Below are 18,728 nucleotides of genomic sequence, written 5' to 3'. Positions count from 1 at the left end.
AGTTCAAGTGGAGAAGCCCTTCTTTGTGTCCCATCCATGATGGAAAACATTTGCTTGGGGAAAGAGCTACTAGTGCAGCCATGGCATAGGAGAGACCAGGGTCTGAACTACGGCTTAAACCACTGCACGATACAAAATTATGATGTTGGGGCTTCAACAATGTAGTTGGGGAGCATTTAACATTTTGTGGGAATACTTAGCAATGCAATGGACTGCCCAGAGGAATTGCCCTCTTGAGTGGACTCACTCCATCTATTCACCACCAGGAGGAAATCTGATCTTTGTCAAACTGAATTAACTGCACAGGATACATCCCAATAACTGTAGTCTAGTGGGTGGGATCACAGGGTTCCTTTCCTTTCATCTTAAAGCCTCTGCAAAGAGGCCTTTCATTAACTGATCAATTTTACTCCTGGTGAGATATGTATTTCACCATTCAGTTCAGAAGAACATCGACACCCCCGGGAGAAGTGAAATATTAACTTTTGCGCTAACTTTAGTGGTAATCTCTAGGAATTCCGGGCTCATGGATGAAGCTCAAGATCAGGCAGAAAGCTTGGATATAGAAATATCTCCTGGCCTTTAGATTTGATCCATAATTGAGAGTGATTTTCCATGCCCGGAGAGATTTCTCCAGGACCAGCTGCATTTGGTGTGAGCTTTTGGGTGCTTCCTGTTAATAGGGAGGGAAGACTGCCAGGTGAATTCTTTAGGGCTGCCCTAGCCAATTTGCCACAAGGCAGGCTAAGTTCCCCTTGGACAGAGCTGGCAGCTTCCCAGCACCCCAGAGATACCTTGCACCATGTGGCAGTTGAATTAAAAATGTAGATGAGTTTTCAGTGAAGTCTGTGAAGGATCCAGATTTGAGGAAGAGAATTCATCCTTCTGTGAGTGATGTCCCACTATCTTCAGGAGGTGAAGAGCCATCGGATGATTAGCCCATTCCCTTTGGCTATTGAAAAAGGACAGTAATGCTGGAAATGAGAAGACAGCCCCTGCCCCTCTGGATCTGGTTACCGGGATGAAAGCATCATCACAAATTCTGAAAGAGGTGGGAAGAGGAGAATCAGTCGCCAAGCTGGAGCAGGCATGGGGGAAAGTTTGTTTGATTTGCGTTTTGATATGAACTGATTTGCACTTCCCAAAGTAATACAAAAACCAGAACACATTTTTTCGCACTTCTCTGAATGTTGCGATACAGTTCTTCAATCCAAAAAAAGTGTACATAAATATGCACATCGGAGAGAATTGCTTGCAGAAAAAATGCATACATATATTCAGGAAAATGGCATACAAAAATTCGTGTGAATGTTCATGGGAGCAAGTATGAGTTTTTGTGTGGAATTTTTAAAAAGAAAAGTATTCTCTGCAAACTGATGAGGAAACAGGACTGAACTAACTTGTGCTTGAAAAAATGCAAGGCTTATAGAACATGAAACAGACAGATTTGTCCTTCCCTACAGGCAGGTGTATGTGAGTAGAAGAGGGGAGACACAGGTAACATCATAGCTCTTTGGTAGGAATGCAGGATGGCAAACATCCAAGGTGTGCATGGGCTTTGCACAACAGGGGCAGTGCTCTGAACAGTCAGCAGACATGGACTGCAGAGGAGGAAAAGTAGGGGTGTGTGTGTGTGTATGTGTGTGTGTGTGTAAAAGAGGCCCAGTGTATGGAGAGTCAGTCCCTAGTCCTTGTAGGGTGGAGGCAGGACACTGTAGTCAGGTGTAGGTATGTGCAAGATTTAGGGAAGGAGGGATAACAGGGACTGTGCTATGTTCTCTCACCATCGAAGTCCACTCTTCCATCCCCATTGAGATCAACATCCTGCAGGATCTCATCCACTTCATGGGCCTTGAGTTCTTCGCCTAGGAGGACATTCACAGCCTGGCGAAGCTCTGACTGGCTGATTGCCCCATCCCCATCTGTGTCAAACTTCAGAGAGAAGGACGTTTGTGAGGACCTATCTCTACAGCTTTCACTGCAATTTCTTCCTTTCTTTTCCAGCCACCATTTTCCCTTCCCATTCTCCAGGCTCCCCCTTCCTCCTCCTCCTCTTTTCCTGCCTACCTGCACTCCCCAATCCTGCTCAACCCATTGTATCTCTGTTCCTCTGTCCTAACCCAACAAGCATTTGACACTGGATTTGGTTGCCTTCACATGCACCCCATTCTCACATATCCATCTATGGCTGAACCCACCGGGAGCTACTTCCCAATGATGTGATCCCATGCCCTTTGTATGCATGAATGACGCACCCATGTGGCCGGGGACAATCACGTGGGTCTTTCCTGCCGAATTGGCATTCAGTCTCCTGGTGAGGGGCCAGTCATGTAGGAAAGACCCATACAATGGGCTCCACTTGAGTGGCTACTTTAGCCACATACTCTCCGCAACAGTGTGGGATTGCACCCCAGGGAAAGGAGCTCTCACACCACTTGGGTGTGTGTGGCTGTGAAGGGAGCCTGAATCTCACTTTTATATGCTAGGCCTACCACAGTGGCTTGCAGTCCCACCAAGGTACAGTTAACAATTTGCCCTTGTTTGAAAAGTTTTCCTCCCACCATAACAAAGTTGTATCAGATGCCTCTAATGTCAGATAATCATATCTGCACCCAGAAGATCAAAGAAGGGACATCACAGACAGAGCATTAGGACAGAATGCTGTAAAAATCTGTAACGTCTTACAGATTTTTTAAACAGTCGTGGAGCTTAAAATGGAACTTACATAAAACACAAACATTGCTTCCTATCCCCCACACAGGCCAAAAGTTAAGGAACTGAGCTGCCAAGAAGGGTTGCTATTCACATGGGTGGAAAGCACAGGGCACTGAATTAATACATCAAATTACATCATGTTGTTTAAGTATATAGCAAGAGATCCATCATAGGTAATCAACCATTTTGCCAACCATAATTCTCCCATTCTGAGGAGCCACTATGGCAAGGGTGTGGAACCTTTTTCAGCCTGAGAGTTGAATTTGATTCTAGATAAAGTTTTGGGGGCTGCATTGCAGTGCAGGATGGGGCCAAAGGCAAAAGTGGGTGGGGCCAGAACCAATCCCCCAAATCCCCCCAAAATTCAGAAAAAGAAGATTGTTGCCAATTGGACGTGGCCTGTATCTCCCCGTGCAGCTACCACTGTCCTCCAATTCTATGGCTACAAGCAATCTGACCAAAATTAAGGAAGATTATGACTGAGGCATTTTGAAGGCTAGGGGAGTGTCTCCACGAGCAGCTTACTCTGAGCTGGCTACATTTGGAGGTTGTTAGGGATACATGACGTCATGGCCATCCTGCAGCTACCCCGGAGCTTATTGTGGAAAAACCAGATTTCCTGAGACTGCTTATAGTCTATTATTTTCCTTAAGTTGGGTTCTCCGCAGTATAGCTGTTCTGTGCCCCAACCCTGCATTGACCTCAGGTATGCTAGCATGGCCCAGGGGCATGCCTTTCACTGTGACCCCAGTCAAGGGGTGTTTCCCGCCCCTGTGTTTCCCACACAAACATGTGTGTCTACTCAGAAGTAACTCCCATTGTGTGAGGCTTGTTCCCTGAATGTGCACTTCAGAATTTACAGAGATCCTCCTCAATCGAAATAGCACATTTTAAAGCACTAAGTCCCTACAGGCTGTAAAGCACAATCTCAATGCTGCGATTCTCGGTTGTTTGGTTTATTGCCATTTGGAAGTAACTACTTCCATCTTTGATCATCCGATCCTGCACATCGGGTTAGAAAGGGGGCTGGTTTCCCATCCCTCTTTCCCAGCACAAACATATGTGTGTCTACTCAGAAGTAACTCCCATTGTGGTCAATGAGGCTTGTTCTCGAAATGCCTATTCCCAAAGTTAATGAGATCCCATGAATCAAAATAACGCATTTAGGAGCCTTAATGTCAAAGCTTTGAAGCTTTGATTGATTGCAACCCAACAGGGAGAACACTGTGTTCCTATGTTCTCTGTTGCTTTAAGGAAGTAAGGGAGTAAGTAATGTGGGGGAGGGAGAGAAGGAGATTGTTCGCAGCTTCAGGGCAGGGAAAACACTGTGTTCCTTCCAGTAATGATTGCTGCTTCAAGGGAGTAAGTAATGTGGGTGGGGGGAGAGAGTGATTTTATCGAAGGAGAAAGCGGGGGGAGAGCCTGGATGGGGGGGGAGCCTCTCTTACTGGTTGAGCAGCCCCTGCCAGTCCGATGATGTTCACTCCAACCCCCCCATCCCACCTGGAAGTATGTTCTATGAAGTGACATACTGGTGTGGTGTGCTCGCTCGTGGAGCCCTGCGTGGCTCTTTGAAAAATTCAGTTAAACCACCATTCGCTTCTCCTTCCATTGTCGTGGAGACACCCCCTAGAATGTGGCAAAAGGATGTTTTGTACACAGAGCAAGGTTACTTCAAGACCATGATGTGACTGAAAGAATGTTTGTATTTATTTCTAAAATACATTTGTCATGTCGCTTTGCAAGCCCTGTAATATCTCAAAGCAGCTCACAGTTTAAAAACACACACACACACATATAATAGTTTGTGTTACTTAGGCTGCAATCCTATGCACACTAACCTGGGAGTAAACTCCACTGAAAGCAGTGAGACTTACATCTGAGTAGACATGTATAGGATTGCATGGTCAGTCACCCTGTTTTGTGTATTGCTGCGAATCAGTTGCCTTTTTGACCTATACTGTTGGTTTCATACTAACTATTACGCAATGTCACTCTCCTTTGGTAGTGAATGGAGAGGGCAACCACAAATATCTTGGTCATGTTCCAGGCCTGCTGTGCTCCTTGGCTAGTTTCCACCCACACTTCTAGCCCAAGCCTCAGGGCTGGCTCCAGTTTCTGAGGGCCTTTGGGCAGGACACCCTCAATAAGGCCCCTCCCTCAGTGAGCCTACCTTCTCATTGCTGTTGTTACCAGCTGCTATAGCTCTTCATCCTCTTTGAGCAGGTAGGCAGTGGCATCTAGTACTCTTCCTTCTCACCACCACCTGTCTGTACCAGGGCAGGAGAACAAGCAGATTGCAATGGTGAAGAGGAGGAGCAATTCCAGGAGGCTCTTATCAGTAGGCCCCTGCTGGGATGTGGGCCCTCGGCAGGTGCCCAACCATTCCTGCTCTCGGCACTGGCCCGGCCATGTCTACATTCTTCTGTGTGTTGCATTTCAGCTCAGTGGCAGGGATTATAGAAATATAATGTGCAGGTGTAAATAAAGCATTACATAAAATATCATCTGAGGAATATCACAGATCCCTTGTTCCTCCCATCCATGTTTGCCCCACCATACCTCACGGAAGGCGATTTTCAGCTCCCTCACACCCACCATGTGAGCTGTTTCCTCACGTAGCTTTGGGCTCATCATCTCCACAAAGTCCTCAAAATCTACACGCCCACCCACTATGAGGAAAGAGAACAAGAAACGATCAGATTCCCAAAGAATGGGAAGAGAAGGTAGTCAGACTGACAGAGCACTCTCAGAAGTAAGTCCCATTGAGTTCAATGGGGCTTACTCCCAGGTAGGTGCATATAGGATTGCAGTTTTAGAAGCACCTTTGGGAGACATAGGAATGTTGTTATTGTTATGAAGAAGACGAAGAAGACGACTTCCGGTTTGGGACCAATGTAGTCCTGGCAGCTTCCACGGACTCTCTGTGGGAGCTTTCTCAGACAGCTTTTTAAAAGGTTGAAAAACCTTTTCATCTCCCCCCTAGAAATGAAAGCGGGGGGCAAGCCAAATAGCTCTGGATTTTTGCCTGGAGTAAGGTAACCCCCATGTGATAGTGGAGGAGCTGGATGCCAGGGTTTCCCCCAGGGCTGTACCAACGCGAAAAGCTGTAATGAGACTCCTGTTTTATAGGAGAAAACAGGCTGGCATGTTCCATAACAATATATCCTGCAAGAAAAATCAGCAACCTATGAGAGACGATTTAAGAACTTTGAACAATATTTGAGATCATCTGAGGACCTATAAGATTTATTGGAGAAAACGATGGCTGAACTGAGGAGGCGAAAAGGGCTTGCTTCAACACCTCCCACAACTTCTGTGTCAAAGGTGCCGAAAACAGAAGATTTAGCAGAATTATTTACGATGATGAAAACCCTATCTTCGCAATTTTCAGGACTACTTCAAAGGCTGGACTTAATTCAAAATTCCATCACTGAGATGCAGAGAGCCGTGGATTTAATTAATGCATCACAGAAAAAAATTGAGTCCAAAATTAATGAACTTGAAGACCAAGTGGCAAGAAATGAAACTACGACACAAGTTATTTGTAAAAATATATCTGACAGAATCTCTCAATTGGAGGCCTATACGAAGAGAGCCAGCGTACGTATAGTGGGGATTAAAAGCTTGTCTAATGATGTGAAATTGTCTACCTTTGTGGATAAACTTTTGCATGAGATACTTTCTATATCCTCTGATTATTCTCTTGATACTGAGGAGGCATTTTGTGTGCCAAATCCTAAAGGGAATGATTATACAACTGTAGTTCAATTTGTAAAAGTCTCCACAAAGTGTTATATCCTGAAAATGGCAAAGCAAGCTGGAAGCCTTTCCTGGAAACAGGATAAAATTATGCTGTTCCCAGATTACATCAAAGAAGTGGCGAATAAAAGAAGGCAATTTATCACAAAGTAAAGGATCTAGCAGAACAAATGAACTTACAATATTACTTAAAATAACCTGCTACACTTTGTATTGTGTCTGAAGACCAGATGAAGAAGTTTACGAATCATGAAATGGCGAAGGCTTGGTTGAATGTTAAAATGTATGAGAACTCTGTCACAATTCCATGAAATCGAATTTCTAAACAAGTACTGTTAACTGCTTGTGTGTAGCTTTCATGATCTAGGCTGACTCAGAAGAAATGATTTTATATGTATTTGTTTATCTTTATGTATTCTTTTTTATTATTTTTTCTTTCTCTTTCTCTTTATGTATCTTCTTCTATTTTATATTTTAAAATAGACAAAATATCTAGTATAAAATATTATTGACTGTTGAAGATTTATCTTAAATTTTATTATTATACAATACTATACTGTCTCTTTTTGATTATTATTATTACTAATATTCAGGCTTTTGGGAATGAAGTGTAGAACTGTTGCGTTGATATAAAAGATTATTTTACTAAATCGTAAGATTGTATAATAGATATAGTTTTTTACCATTGGAGGTTGGGAGATGTTGGAGTTTATTTTTCTTTTTGCCTTTCTTCTCTTTCTGTTATTACGATGTTCTAACTAAAATATTGTATGGATGAGAATTGAAGTACTGAGTAGGTTATTGGTAATTTTGGTAGTGTTTATAAAGATAAAATCAATAAAAATATATTTAAAAAAGAAGAAGATGAAGAAGAAGACAAAGACATAGATGCTACCTTCCTATAAAGTAGTCAAATGGCTTCATGGATATATGGTAGGAGGGAATACAATGGAGAGCTCTGAATCCAGTTTCATGCTCTCTAAAATGTCATAGATGTACATAGGGATACTCTTAAATACTTTTAATATCCCTATTCTCACACTGAATTTCATTGCCTGAGGAGCTCATCTCCACACTATTCCACATTGCTGAAAGCTCTTCTCCTAGCCTGTCCTGGGGCTTCTTCTGAATCAGAGGGGTGGGGGTTAATGAATTTACCATAATAATTTACTTTTAAGAAAGAAATTTAAGGAAATTTTACAGAATTTTTACAGCAAGTCTGGTTGCACTTTTTACAGAATGACTGCAACTCAAACATGTTTAAGGTGCAATCCTATGCATGTTTAGACAGAGAAAAGGCCTACAACTCCCAGCATTGCTGCCTGGGGAATGCTGGGAGTTGTAGACCTTTCCTCTGTCTAAACATGCATAGGATTGCGCCCTCAGTAACTTTACTGTCTATAAGTGGCTACAGGAAGGAAGCAGAGTACTGTCATTCTGTATTTAGACAAAATCAGAAGAAAGAATCATTCAGCAATAGCTTGGGTCTGGTCATATTATTCAAAAGCTAAGTGGACGTTTGTTCTTTTGGTTATTTCATGTCTTTATTTTGTATAGTTAAATATGTCTTTATTGGTTTATAAATATGTCTTTATAAACTAATTATTTTGATTAAATATGTCACAGAACAGCCTTATTGGCCATTCCACAACCAACGGAATGTCTCCACATAACATCTCAAAAGCAGGGCCTTCTCAGTAGTGGTGCCAACACTCTGAAACACCCCAGATGGTTCAGATGGAGGAAAAAGTGGTGTGTTTTAAATGCCTCCTGAAAATGTCCTTGTTCACACAAGCTTTCCCTGGCTTATAATTATCATGCTGCTGCTCCTTTTTGCTATCTCTTTTACTGTTTCTCCTGATCTTACACTTGTTGAAAGCCGAAATGTTTTTAGCATTGTATTATATATATGTATTTTTAACGCCGATTTTTAATTTTTGTATGTAAACTGCTTAGAGATTTTACTATATTAAGCAGTATATAAGGACTACTAATAAAATAAATAAATGTTCTAGAAAATCATAACTGTTCTATAACAGGAGTAGGCAACCCAGTGCCCTCCATATGTTTTGGACTACAACTCCCATAATTCTTGACCACTGGCCATACTGGCTGGGACTGATGGGTGCTGTTGTTCAAAACATCTGGAGGATACTAGTTTGTTCTATAAAATGTTATAATTCTTAGCTGTTCAAAATGAATCTTATCAGCTATGGTCTGTGAAATGGCAAGTGGTTCATGATGTGAGAGCCAGTGTGGTGTAGTGGTTACAGTGTTGGAATGAGGTTCAGGAGACCCAGGTTCTAGTCCCCACTTTGCCATGAAGCTTACTGGGTGACTTCAGGCCAATCACTGACACTCAGTCTAACCTACCTCACAGGGTAGTTGTGAGGATAAAATGGAGAGGAGGAGGACAACCATGTAAGCCACTTTCATCTTGCAAGATGAAAAAAGGCAGGATATAAATGTAATAAAATAATAATAATTAAAAATGTCAGTTTGGTTCACGTATGCACAAGGGGCCGCGGTGGCTTAGTGGTTAAGATGCTGAACTGCAAACTGGAAGGTCGGCAATTCAGCAGTTCGAGACCCGAGTGCTGCGTGACAGAGTGAGCTCCCGTCTTCAGTCCCAGCTCCTGCCAACCTAGCAGCTCGAAAGCAAGAAATTGCAAGTAGATAAATAGGTACCGCCTTGGCGGGAAAGGTAACAGCGTTCCGTGCACCTCGGTGTTCAGTCATGCCGGCCACATGACCACGGAAGCGTCTTCGGACAGCGCTGGCTCTTCGGCTTAGAAACGGGGATAAGCACCGCACCCTAGAGTCGGACACGACTGGCTGGGGACACCTTTACCTTTTTATGCACAATCTATATGCATGCATGCTGGACAGAGTCAAGATGCATCCATCCATCCTCCCCCCCCCCCCCGAACTTCTATCTAGAGACTCTGGGGATGAAGCTGAAACATGAAGAGTTATTACAAATATATTTTTCAAGCTGTCCCTAAAGATGGTGGGTTGAATCCAGGATCTCTCTTCTGTGGACAGAAGGGATCTGCTAATGGAAGGTGCCTTTGCCTGATTTGTGGGGGGGGCGTCCCCCTGCCCTGCAGCTCACCCCATTCAGCAGGGTCCCCTAAACCTTTGTACAGCATTTTCAGGGGTCTGGAGGGGCTGCTCTGGGAGGAGTGGTCAGGGAAGTCTGCTTTCATCAGCCCAGTTGCACAGGCCTAAATCTGTATACAAGCCAAAATAAATATCAGAAAATAGAGACGATTCCTGGTAAATAGGGGTCATGGGAAATGATGCAGTTCTGGAATAAGGGAACAGCATCACACCCAAAGCCTTTGGGCTATGGAGGATCCAGTGAAACTTTCTGAGACTGGTTTTAGGTATGAGTCTTGGGGGCAGGAGGCAAGGGGTGGGGGAGAAAGGAGAACATAAACACCCCACTCACTGCGCATTTTGATGTGTTGGGAGATCTCGATCAGCTCCATCTCGGTGGGCATGTAGCCCATGGTCCGCATGCACCCCCCCAGTTCCTTGCAACTGATGTAGCCGTCCTGGTCGGTGTCAAACTCTTTGAAGGCATCTACCAGTTCTGCCAGGAAAGGCCCAAAGACATTTTATAGGTGCGAGACAAAGATTCCTGCCTTGACCTCCTTTCTTAGATGGGGGGGGGGGGCGCAGTGGGCGGGGAAGGGATTCAGGAAAGATGCACAGTATTGGAAGGGACAACTGAGACAAAAGAAAGAGCAAGCATGGCCCCTGTAAGGTGGTCAGGTGTCCTAGTTTAAAGAGGACAGTCCTCTATTTTGGAGAGCTGTCAGAGGACAGTCCTTTATCTGAAGGTGTCCTCTGTTTGAAAAGGTGTTCAGTCCATGTCTGGTTTAAAATCAAAGAACTATGGCAGAACAGGGCCCTTTAAGTTACCCGTCAACAGATAGTACCAGGACAGCAGACTGCGCAGATGCACAGGTCACCTTGTCAGTCTTCTCCGCTATGGTGACATGTATTGTATTTCTAGTTAAATTATATTTATTGTTTCTATATTTGGACTTATGCATATATATTTGCATATACAAATGTTATGCAAACTGGCATCCCCTTTTTTGGTCATGCATTTTCTCTTTTTGGCGATGTGTGAGTGGCCACCCTACCCCTGGAGTCTTTTATAGTCAATGGCTCTTCAAAGGGCTGCTAGACATGCAGAAAGCTGGCCTCAACATTCATAAGGGCAAGGTGGGGTTTCTTTTGTAAACAGTGTAATTGTGTTTTTGTCATATCCATGCTGACAAAGGAAATTGCAGTGTAGGATAATAAGGAATTATAATAGCCATTTAGGCATTGGTAGCCTGTTTTCCAACTCTTGGTGATTTTAATTATTAAGGGCACAATCCTATGGGCTGAGCCCTCGCGAGACAGAAACCTCTGAACTCGGAGGCTTTTGTGTACCCAATATTGTGTTTTCCTGCCACTTGTTCCATCTTTTTTCTTACTGTGGAAAAGCCATGAAGGAAAAAAAGATGGAATAGCTGCACAAGATCTTCTGCTTGGTAGCACTAGAAGGTGGCTCTGTTTTTGCTAGCGCTGTGAATCATTCTGAGTTTCAGTCAGAACCAGCCAGAACTCTAAAGGAAGCTGTCCAGGGTGCTGAAACCTATGCCCAAATAGGTTCAGCACCTGGGATAGCTCCTGTAGAGTTGAGACTGAAACCCAGAATGAATTCACAGCCCCACCAAAATTGGAGCCATCAGCCTCGGCTGGCTAGGAGCCCTCTATTTGGGAGTACCCCTGCTTTGGGGCCACCAAAAAATGGTAACAAGCATCCTTTACTGAGCAAACATTTTGCTACAGTTGCTTGACAGCAAAGAATTGGGCGGTGGGGTAAAGGAAACATGCCTGTAGTACTGACCTTCTTAATTAGATATTCAGTCAAGAAGGTCAATATTATTTATTCATTCATTCAATTTCATTTCATTTCATTTCTATACTGCCTAATAGCCGAAGCTCTCTGGGAGGTTCACAAAAATTAAAACCAAATGGCAATAAAACAATATAAAATATATAGAACATTGAAACCACAATATAACAATACAACCACAATAAAACCTAGCAGCAGTGCAGGAATCTAAAATGCAGATTTAAAACTATTTATTTATTTATCGCATAGATAGGCCTACTTTGCATAGGCCTTGGTGCAAGACAGAGAAATGAAGGAGTAGGTAGGAAATAGAGAGATGCCTATTACGCCTGTTACCCCAACGCAACTTCCTTGTCCTCATAATAATGATGGTGAAGGTTTCAGTACGAAATCAGAAATAAAAGAAATAATACATAACATACAAGCCACATGTGATTTTTATAGAGATTCATGTTGTGTGTGTGATTTAAAATAAAAACCAAATAAACAATTATTTGACTGAATCACAACTGTGGAAAATTGTTTGTTGTTGTTGCTCTGATATAAATCCTCTTAAGCCTCTTCCAAAATGGAGACTGAAAAGCCATCTGACTGAGAGATACAGGAAAAGGCGATGGGAGCAATGCAATTAGCCCTCTTATGGAGAAACTGAGTACCTCATTTCCCCCTCTCCTACCCCATGAAGGGAGGAGGATCCAAATTCCCCACCACCATCTTCCCACAACAATGCCAACTCACCATCCAGCTCCTCTGGGGAAAGCTCCCTCTCCTGGCAAAAAGGAGGGAAAAGGAGAAGAGTGAGTTAGAGCCCAGCTTCTCATCATAGGGCTTCTGCTTATGATATCCAGAACTACCAAATGAGCAGAGTTAAGTGGATGCATGAAAGTATGGAGGGGGAACCTTCTAAGAGACATTTATTTATTTCTTATCACTTTGGGAAGAGCAATCTTGATGCCCAGATCCAATGTGTTAGAGGGAGTTAAATCAAGGGGCTGGAGCACCTCCCCTGTGATGGAAGGTTACAACAGCTGGGATTGTTTAGCTTGGAGGAAAGGTGAGGAAAGGGAGACATAACAGAGGTGTACAAAATTATGCATGGTGTGGAGAACGTGGACATTTTTCTCCCGCTGTCAAAATACTAGAACCTGGGGACATCCTGTGAAGCTGATTGGTGGGAGATTCAGGACAGATAAAAGGAAGCATTTCTTCACACAGCAGATAGTCAAACTATGGAATTTGCCACTACAAGATGTGACGTAGTGGTGGCCACCAATTTGGATGGCTTTAAAAGGGAGCTAGATAAATTATTGGAGGAGAAGGCTATCCATGGCTACTAGTCCTGATGGCTATATGCTCCCTCCAGTATCAGAGGCACTATGCCTGTGTACACCAGTTGCTGGGGAATATGGGAAGGAAGGTGCTGTTGCACTCATGTCCTGCTTGGGGGTTTCCTGTGGGCAGCTGGTTAGCCACCGTGTGAACAGAATGCTGGACTAGTGGACCCTTGGTCTGGTCCAGCAGGGCTCTTCTTATGTTCTTAAGATTAGGGGAGATGCCCTATCACCAGCCTCTGCTGTGGTGGGGAGGTTCCACCACCTTGGAAGTCCCCACTGTGTCTGCAGATTGCTCCGAGGACAGAAAGTAACTGCCAGCACTGCTACTGCCAGTGGAAGCAAGTGCAAGGCATTCTGGGGCTGGGACTAAGGTGGGTTGGAGTCGGCTTTGGATCTGCCTGGAGCTGGTATACCTAATCCCCGTTGCTTTCACTGGTGGTGAGAATCTAAAATAACCTTCTGACCTGGCCAGAGCAAGCGAGCCGGGCTTGGGATGAAACAGTTGATCCACTGCTTCATTCCTCCCCGGCCGTATTTAGGACTGCACTGTAAGCTAGCACAGAGTGTGGGTTAGCAGAATTTAATTAATTAATATCCTGCCTTTCTGCCAAAAAATGGTGCTCGAGGCGGATAACAATAAAATCCAGATTAAAAACAAAAACTTTATTAAAACAAACCCAAATATGTTTAAAATACAGTAAAAAGCACAACAATAAAAGAAACAGCACCAACCAATTAAAACCCCCTTCAGCAGCAAAGCAGCTTACATGCCAAACAAAGGCATGCCTGAATAAAAACGTCTTTGGCCTCCCCACAGGACAACAGAGAGGGAGCCAACCTAGCCTCCCTCTGCAGGGAGTTCAAGAGCTTGGGAGTGGCCACTGAGGTGGTGTCTGATGGAGATGGTACTGAGAGAAGGGCCTCCCCTGAAAGCCTGAAAACCTGGGTAGGCTCATATGGGAAAAGGTGGCCTTTTGCCTTCAGGAAAAGTTTGGGTGTCCAAGTGTCCAGAACCTGCACTCAGTTTCTGAGCTCACAAGGTAGTACCAGCAATTTACTTCTGTGGAATGTAAACAGTGCTTCAAGACCAGTTCAAATGTTAACAGATCACCCACATTTTAAAAGTTTGCATTTGATTTTTTAAAAAATCAGCTTAACAGGAAAAAAATACACACCTTACATTTGCTGTGTCCATAATTTTGGACTTCATCAGCACAAGATTAAAAACCATGACTGGCTTCAGCCACCCCAAACCTAGAGGGAAAGCCCTTGCCTCACTCCACCTTTCCAGGGCCAGCTAATTCCCCAACTAGAGGATGGATTAGAGCCAACCATTATCAGCCTCAGGGGGAAAAAAACACCCTGATATGTATTTATGCATATAGTGCTGTTCAACAGCAGTTTTCAGAGCTCCTTAACAACATATTAAAATGAATAACAAAGACAAGGTTGGAGAAAAACATCAACAATTCTGTCCAAAATAAATAGGTTCGGATTTGTATCATAATACAGTGGGAACCCATTAGATATAAAGTGGTATTGATGAGCGTTCCTACTAAGCCAACCAGTCACTACTTGTCAATATTTATTTTTAGGATCTTTATCCTTCTAATAGTGAACTCAGGTGTTGAGTGCCAACAGAAATGGAGCCAAACCATGGCAACTGAGAAACAAGAGGGAGGTTTCAATATCCCTGGAGAACCCCAAGGTTTACAAAAGTACAAAAACTCTTTAAAGAAATAAGGGGGGCAAAGAACCCCCAAAGAGGTAATGGGAATGCTCAGTAGCCACAGAACATTGAGTGTCAGTGAAAAGAAAACTGGAAAATTGGGGGTGGGGGACCAGTGGATGATGGAATAGAATGAAGTATTCTAAAGAAGGGCATGGCTTTCTGGCTGGCACCCTGAACAGGAACACTCATTTTAGAGGGCAAGAATAGACTGCAACATTTCGTTCCAGGCCTCACTTGTCTTATTGTGAGAGAAATAATTCCCTGACAGTGTCCTCGGAGAAGTCCCATCTCTCTGAAGGAAGCTGATTAACAGGGAGGGAAGCTTGCATAATGACCCGAGTGCTCAGAACTTCCATCCCAGTGAGAAATCCCTTCAAAAATTAACCTGCTGAAGGTTGGATTAAAAGGATTGGAGGTCAAGCACAGCTCTGCAAGCCCTTTCTCAACCATCCTCATGTGAACAGAACCAACGGAAGGTGCTGGTGCTGCCTGCCCACCACGGCCCCCTCGACGGAGGCTCCTGGAAGCCCCTCCCAAGCAGAAGGGAGCCTTGGGGAACCCCCAAGGGCTACTGTTTCTCCAGCCCTTCTCCCCACCTGCTGCTCTGGCTAATAGGCTTTCCTGGCCTCTCAGCAGGGCATCAGACCCGGGCTATTTATATGAGTTAATCAAGCAGGGGCCAGGAAGGATGTCATGAAGGGCTGATGATCATCTCCATGGGCACTGTGAGTCCAAGAGGGTCCTGCGCCCAGCACCGTTCCCACTCTGGTTCCTGAAGCCCAGTCGGCCTCTGCCCTAATGCTGATAGCTTGTTGCACCTGCACAGAATAATCAGGTCGCCTTTTGACAGCTCTGCCTACAGCAGGGGTGGAGAACCTCAGGCCTGGAGCCCCAATCCAGCCCTCCAAGGTTCCCCAGAAGACCATGGCCCCTTCCCCTGGCCCCACCCCTTTCCCCTGACAACCAATCCTTTGGTGGTTTTCTGGCTTTTGTGCAGTTTCCCCCCCATTCTCAGAGGTTGAAATGTCGCTCTTAAGGCAGGGCCGGCTCAAGAGATTTTGCCTCCTGAGGCAAGGAACAAGATGGCGCTGCCTCCCATCCCATGTACAAAAGTTGACTGGACTGGCAGTTGAATCTTTCTTCACTGCTGAAGAAAGCATCCTCTACCACACCTGAAGACAGCAGGCTGGCACAGGGGCAAAGGGCAAGTTGCTTGGCACACAGCTCTCTCCTCCAACACCTCGCTGCCTCCTCCCAGCATCTGTCACCTGAGGCAACCACCTCACTCTGCTTAATGGTAAGGCCAGCCCTGCTTAAAGCTTAGTTATTGGCAGTAAGACCTTTAAGCTAAAATATGCTGGTATTTGGGGCCCACCTCTTTTGCCTTTGGCCACACCCACCAATGGAATGCAGCTCCCAAGAGCTTCTCTGAAATGGAATTTGGCCCTCGGGCTGAAAGATGTTCAACTCGCCTGGCCCACAGTGTTAGGACATAGGCGTATTGGAGCTATACAGTCCATGGCCCCTTGTCAGGGCAAGGCAGAGGAGTGGAAGTAAGGCTGCAAGGGCCTTCTGGGTCCTAGTGGGCTGATAGGCCAGTTATAAATGTAAAAACAAATTAAAATGTAAATTAGCCCAGATTTATTCCTCTTCCCCAGATGGGGTGTGTGTGTGTGTGTGTATACGTGAGCACATGTATGTGTGGTGCCCCAGCTCTGCCTATCCAAATTCTTTTCCTTTTTGGTATCTTGCAGGGCTTGTGCTTTTGTTTTTATTTTGGAGTGGGGATTGCCCCCACTATAATGGGGGATGGAGGGGAGAGAACTCCCAGGTGCAGCATAGATGAAGGAGGGATTCCAAGCAGAATTGTCATCCAACACAGAAAGCGGCCTTAGGTCAGGCTGTATTTGTCCATGTAGCACAGCATTGTCTGCTGTGACTGGTGGCAGCTCACCAGGGCCCCTGGCAAGCGGAGGTCTTTCCCACTGCCTGCTACTTGATCCTTTTAACTAGAGATGCCAAGGATTGAACCTGGTGCTTTATCCAAAGCTGGCACTCTGAGCTAGGGTGCCTCCCTAAGGGACTGCATGCCCCACAAACATACTGATGATTAAAAAAAAAAGAAAAAAAAAGAATGCATGCAGGAAAGGCATCTATTTCCCAGTAGCGAGATGCTGCTTTGGAACAGGCAGGGTACAGGCTGCAATCCCAGTAACAGATCACTGGGTTCAAGCAGGAGTCAATTTCAGCCCATCTTGACCTGCTGTCTAGGCATTCCATCTGTATCTTGACTCTGGGAATGCAGCCCTTCCAGTCTGAAGATAACGCACTCACTTGGGGGCAATCCTACACATGTTTGGACAGAAAAAAAGTTCTATAACTCCCAGCGTTCCCCAGACACAGTGGCTGGGGAATGCTGGGGGTTGTAGGACTTTTTTTGCCTAAACGTGTGTAGGATTGCTCTCTTAATAAACCCAACAACCTTCCATGAGTGCTATGCTGGCTCTGCAAGCCTGCATGTAGATGTCACATCTTTTGAGCAGCAGGGCTGCTCCAGACGCACACAAGCTCCCTCCTGCTCAAACCATTTCCTCTCCAGGATCAAAAAGCTGAGGGGAAACTGGTTCCGCAAGTTTGCAGCAAAAGCCAGCGGCTGTGCACAGCAAAGGACCGGCTGGGGCTTGTGATGTCAGAAGCCCAGCGCCCACCATCCCTTGAAATAACTGTTTGTGCTTTAAAGAAAAGAAGATGATAAATCATTAAACATATGGTGCTTTAAAAAAATAAAATATTAGGAGAGCCTGCCTGAAGCATAGCAGGGGAGGGGACAAGATTGATGACTGACCCAGTCAGTGTTCAGGTCGCTAGTATGTATGCCTGCCATTGACAATGCAAAGGTGGGTGGAATCCATGTTCACCGCCGAAGAGACAAATCTGTTGCAACATCTGTTTCAATATTATATTTGCACACCGCCTGAGCTTAGAGATGACAGTGAATGAACAGGGTCTGTTCCCCTCAGCCCCCGGAAAGCTGCTCAATACTTTGCTGGCATTTTAATTGTAAAAATAAAAAATATATAATTAATTCACATTTTAAAATGTATTATTTAATGAATTAATGGTATTCCATACCCATCCATCCTTGCCTTGTTTCATCGCTGCCTTTCCTTGGCCTGCCAGCTCATTTACTTCCCCACTCACCTTGTTCTCTTTCCTATATCGTACAAGTCAAACCTGCAACAAAAGGTTGTAGTGTGGAGGGCTCTTGTCCATGGTTCCAGCCAGCCATGCTCTCTTCCAGGATAATCCATTCCATTCTATTCCCACCCCCACCCCTTGACCTTCTGGTTCCCCACCCCCTCAACAATCCAGCAGCATTCAGTGGCCACTGACCATGTTCAGCCCTTTTCTTTCTAACTTTTTTTTTGTACTTCTGCCCTTGGGGGCATGCTTAATTCCTACTGATACCTCCCTCTTGTGTGTGGGTGCTGCTGCTTTTGCTACATACAGATCCACACCCGGAGAACAAGTTCGCTATTAGAATACAGGATATTTTACTGCTCAGCCCACTTCTCCCTCCGTCCCTCCCTCCACAGATATAGACTCACCTTGCCAAAGACAGTGTTGAGGAAAGGTGAATAGGCCTTGATGGCAGCTTCATGGGGGTCAGCTTGATGCTTTTTGCTGTGCTTGCGCCCATGGCCAGATTGGGAGCTTTGTCGTGATTCAGAGCCAGGACTTTTGCTGCCCTTCGGCTCAGCTTCTTCTTTGCGGGGCTGCTCTCCTTCCTCTGCCTTGCCCTTGGCCAGGCCTTCTGCCTCCCCAGACCGCTTGTGTGGCATGGGACAGGTGTGTCTCTCAGAGATGGGCACCGTTTGAAGACTCAGAATAAGGGGGCTTAAGAAGAAGTCAAGAAATCCTCTTATACTCCACTGCCAGGGAGGAAGAGGGTGGTGGTGGGGAAGCCAATTAGTGGGGATTATTATAGAGATACTAGTGTTGGCTTTAGCCCCTTAGAGCTGTCCTCACCCATGGCTTCTGCCACAAAGCTCCCCCGCTCTATAGTTCCCATGTGGGAGGGGCTGAAACCTAATGGCAAAGCATGTATTTTGATAGGCACAGCGCCTCAGGCATGCCATGAGCCAGCCAGCTCCAGTTAAGTATTCTCAAGCAGCAGAACTGAGAAAGACAACTTTGGCTGAGGTGGGGGAAGAATTAGGTTCCAGATGTGCTGCCTGTCAGGGGTAGCAATACTGGGATAGAT

General features: G+C 45.0%; 1 protein-coding gene across 1 annotated transcript; it reads right to left on the bottom strand.

Moving 5' to 3' along the window:
- Positions 1 to 1,013: 1,013 nt before the first annotated feature.
- Positions 1,014 to 18,306, bottom strand: CABP4 (calcium binding protein 4). The gene is made up of 6 exons (XM_084829235.1): positions 18,073 to 18,306; positions 12,137 to 12,167; positions 9,932 to 10,075; positions 5,278 to 5,387; positions 1,785 to 1,932; positions 1,014 to 1,042 (listed from the first exon to the last, which is right to left on the bottom strand). The coding sequence occupies exons 1-6, from the start codon at positions 18,304 to 18,306 to the stop codon at positions 1,014 to 1,016; spliced, it is 696 nt and encodes a 231-aa protein (XP_084685361.1).
- Positions 18,307 to 18,728: the final 422 nt, after the last annotated feature.

Source organism: Heloderma suspectum, chromosome 1 (assembly GCF_057233095.1).
Source record: "Heloderma suspectum isolate Gila_16-S chromosome 1, 16-S_ref, whole genome shotgun sequence".
Classification (NCBI taxonomy): domain Eukaryota; kingdom Metazoa; phylum Chordata; class Lepidosauria; order Squamata; family Helodermatidae; genus Heloderma; species Heloderma suspectum.
Note: the sequence above shows the minus strand (reverse complement) of the source record. Positions and strands in the feature narration are given on the sequence as shown.

Coding starts and splice junctions, on each gene's coding strand:
- CABP4 (XM_084829235.1), bottom strand. CDS start 18,306: ATGCCACACAAGCGGTCTGGGGAGGCAGAAGGCCTGGCCAAGGGCAAG. Junction 12,168..18,072: donor TCAACACTGTCTTTGGCAAG/GTGAGTCTATAT, acceptor CCTTTTTGCCAG/GAGAGGGAGCTTTCCCCAGA. Junction 1,933..5,277: donor TGAAAATCGCCTTCCGTGAG/GTATGGTGGGGC, acceptor TTCTCTCTGAAG/TTTGACACAGATGGGGATGG.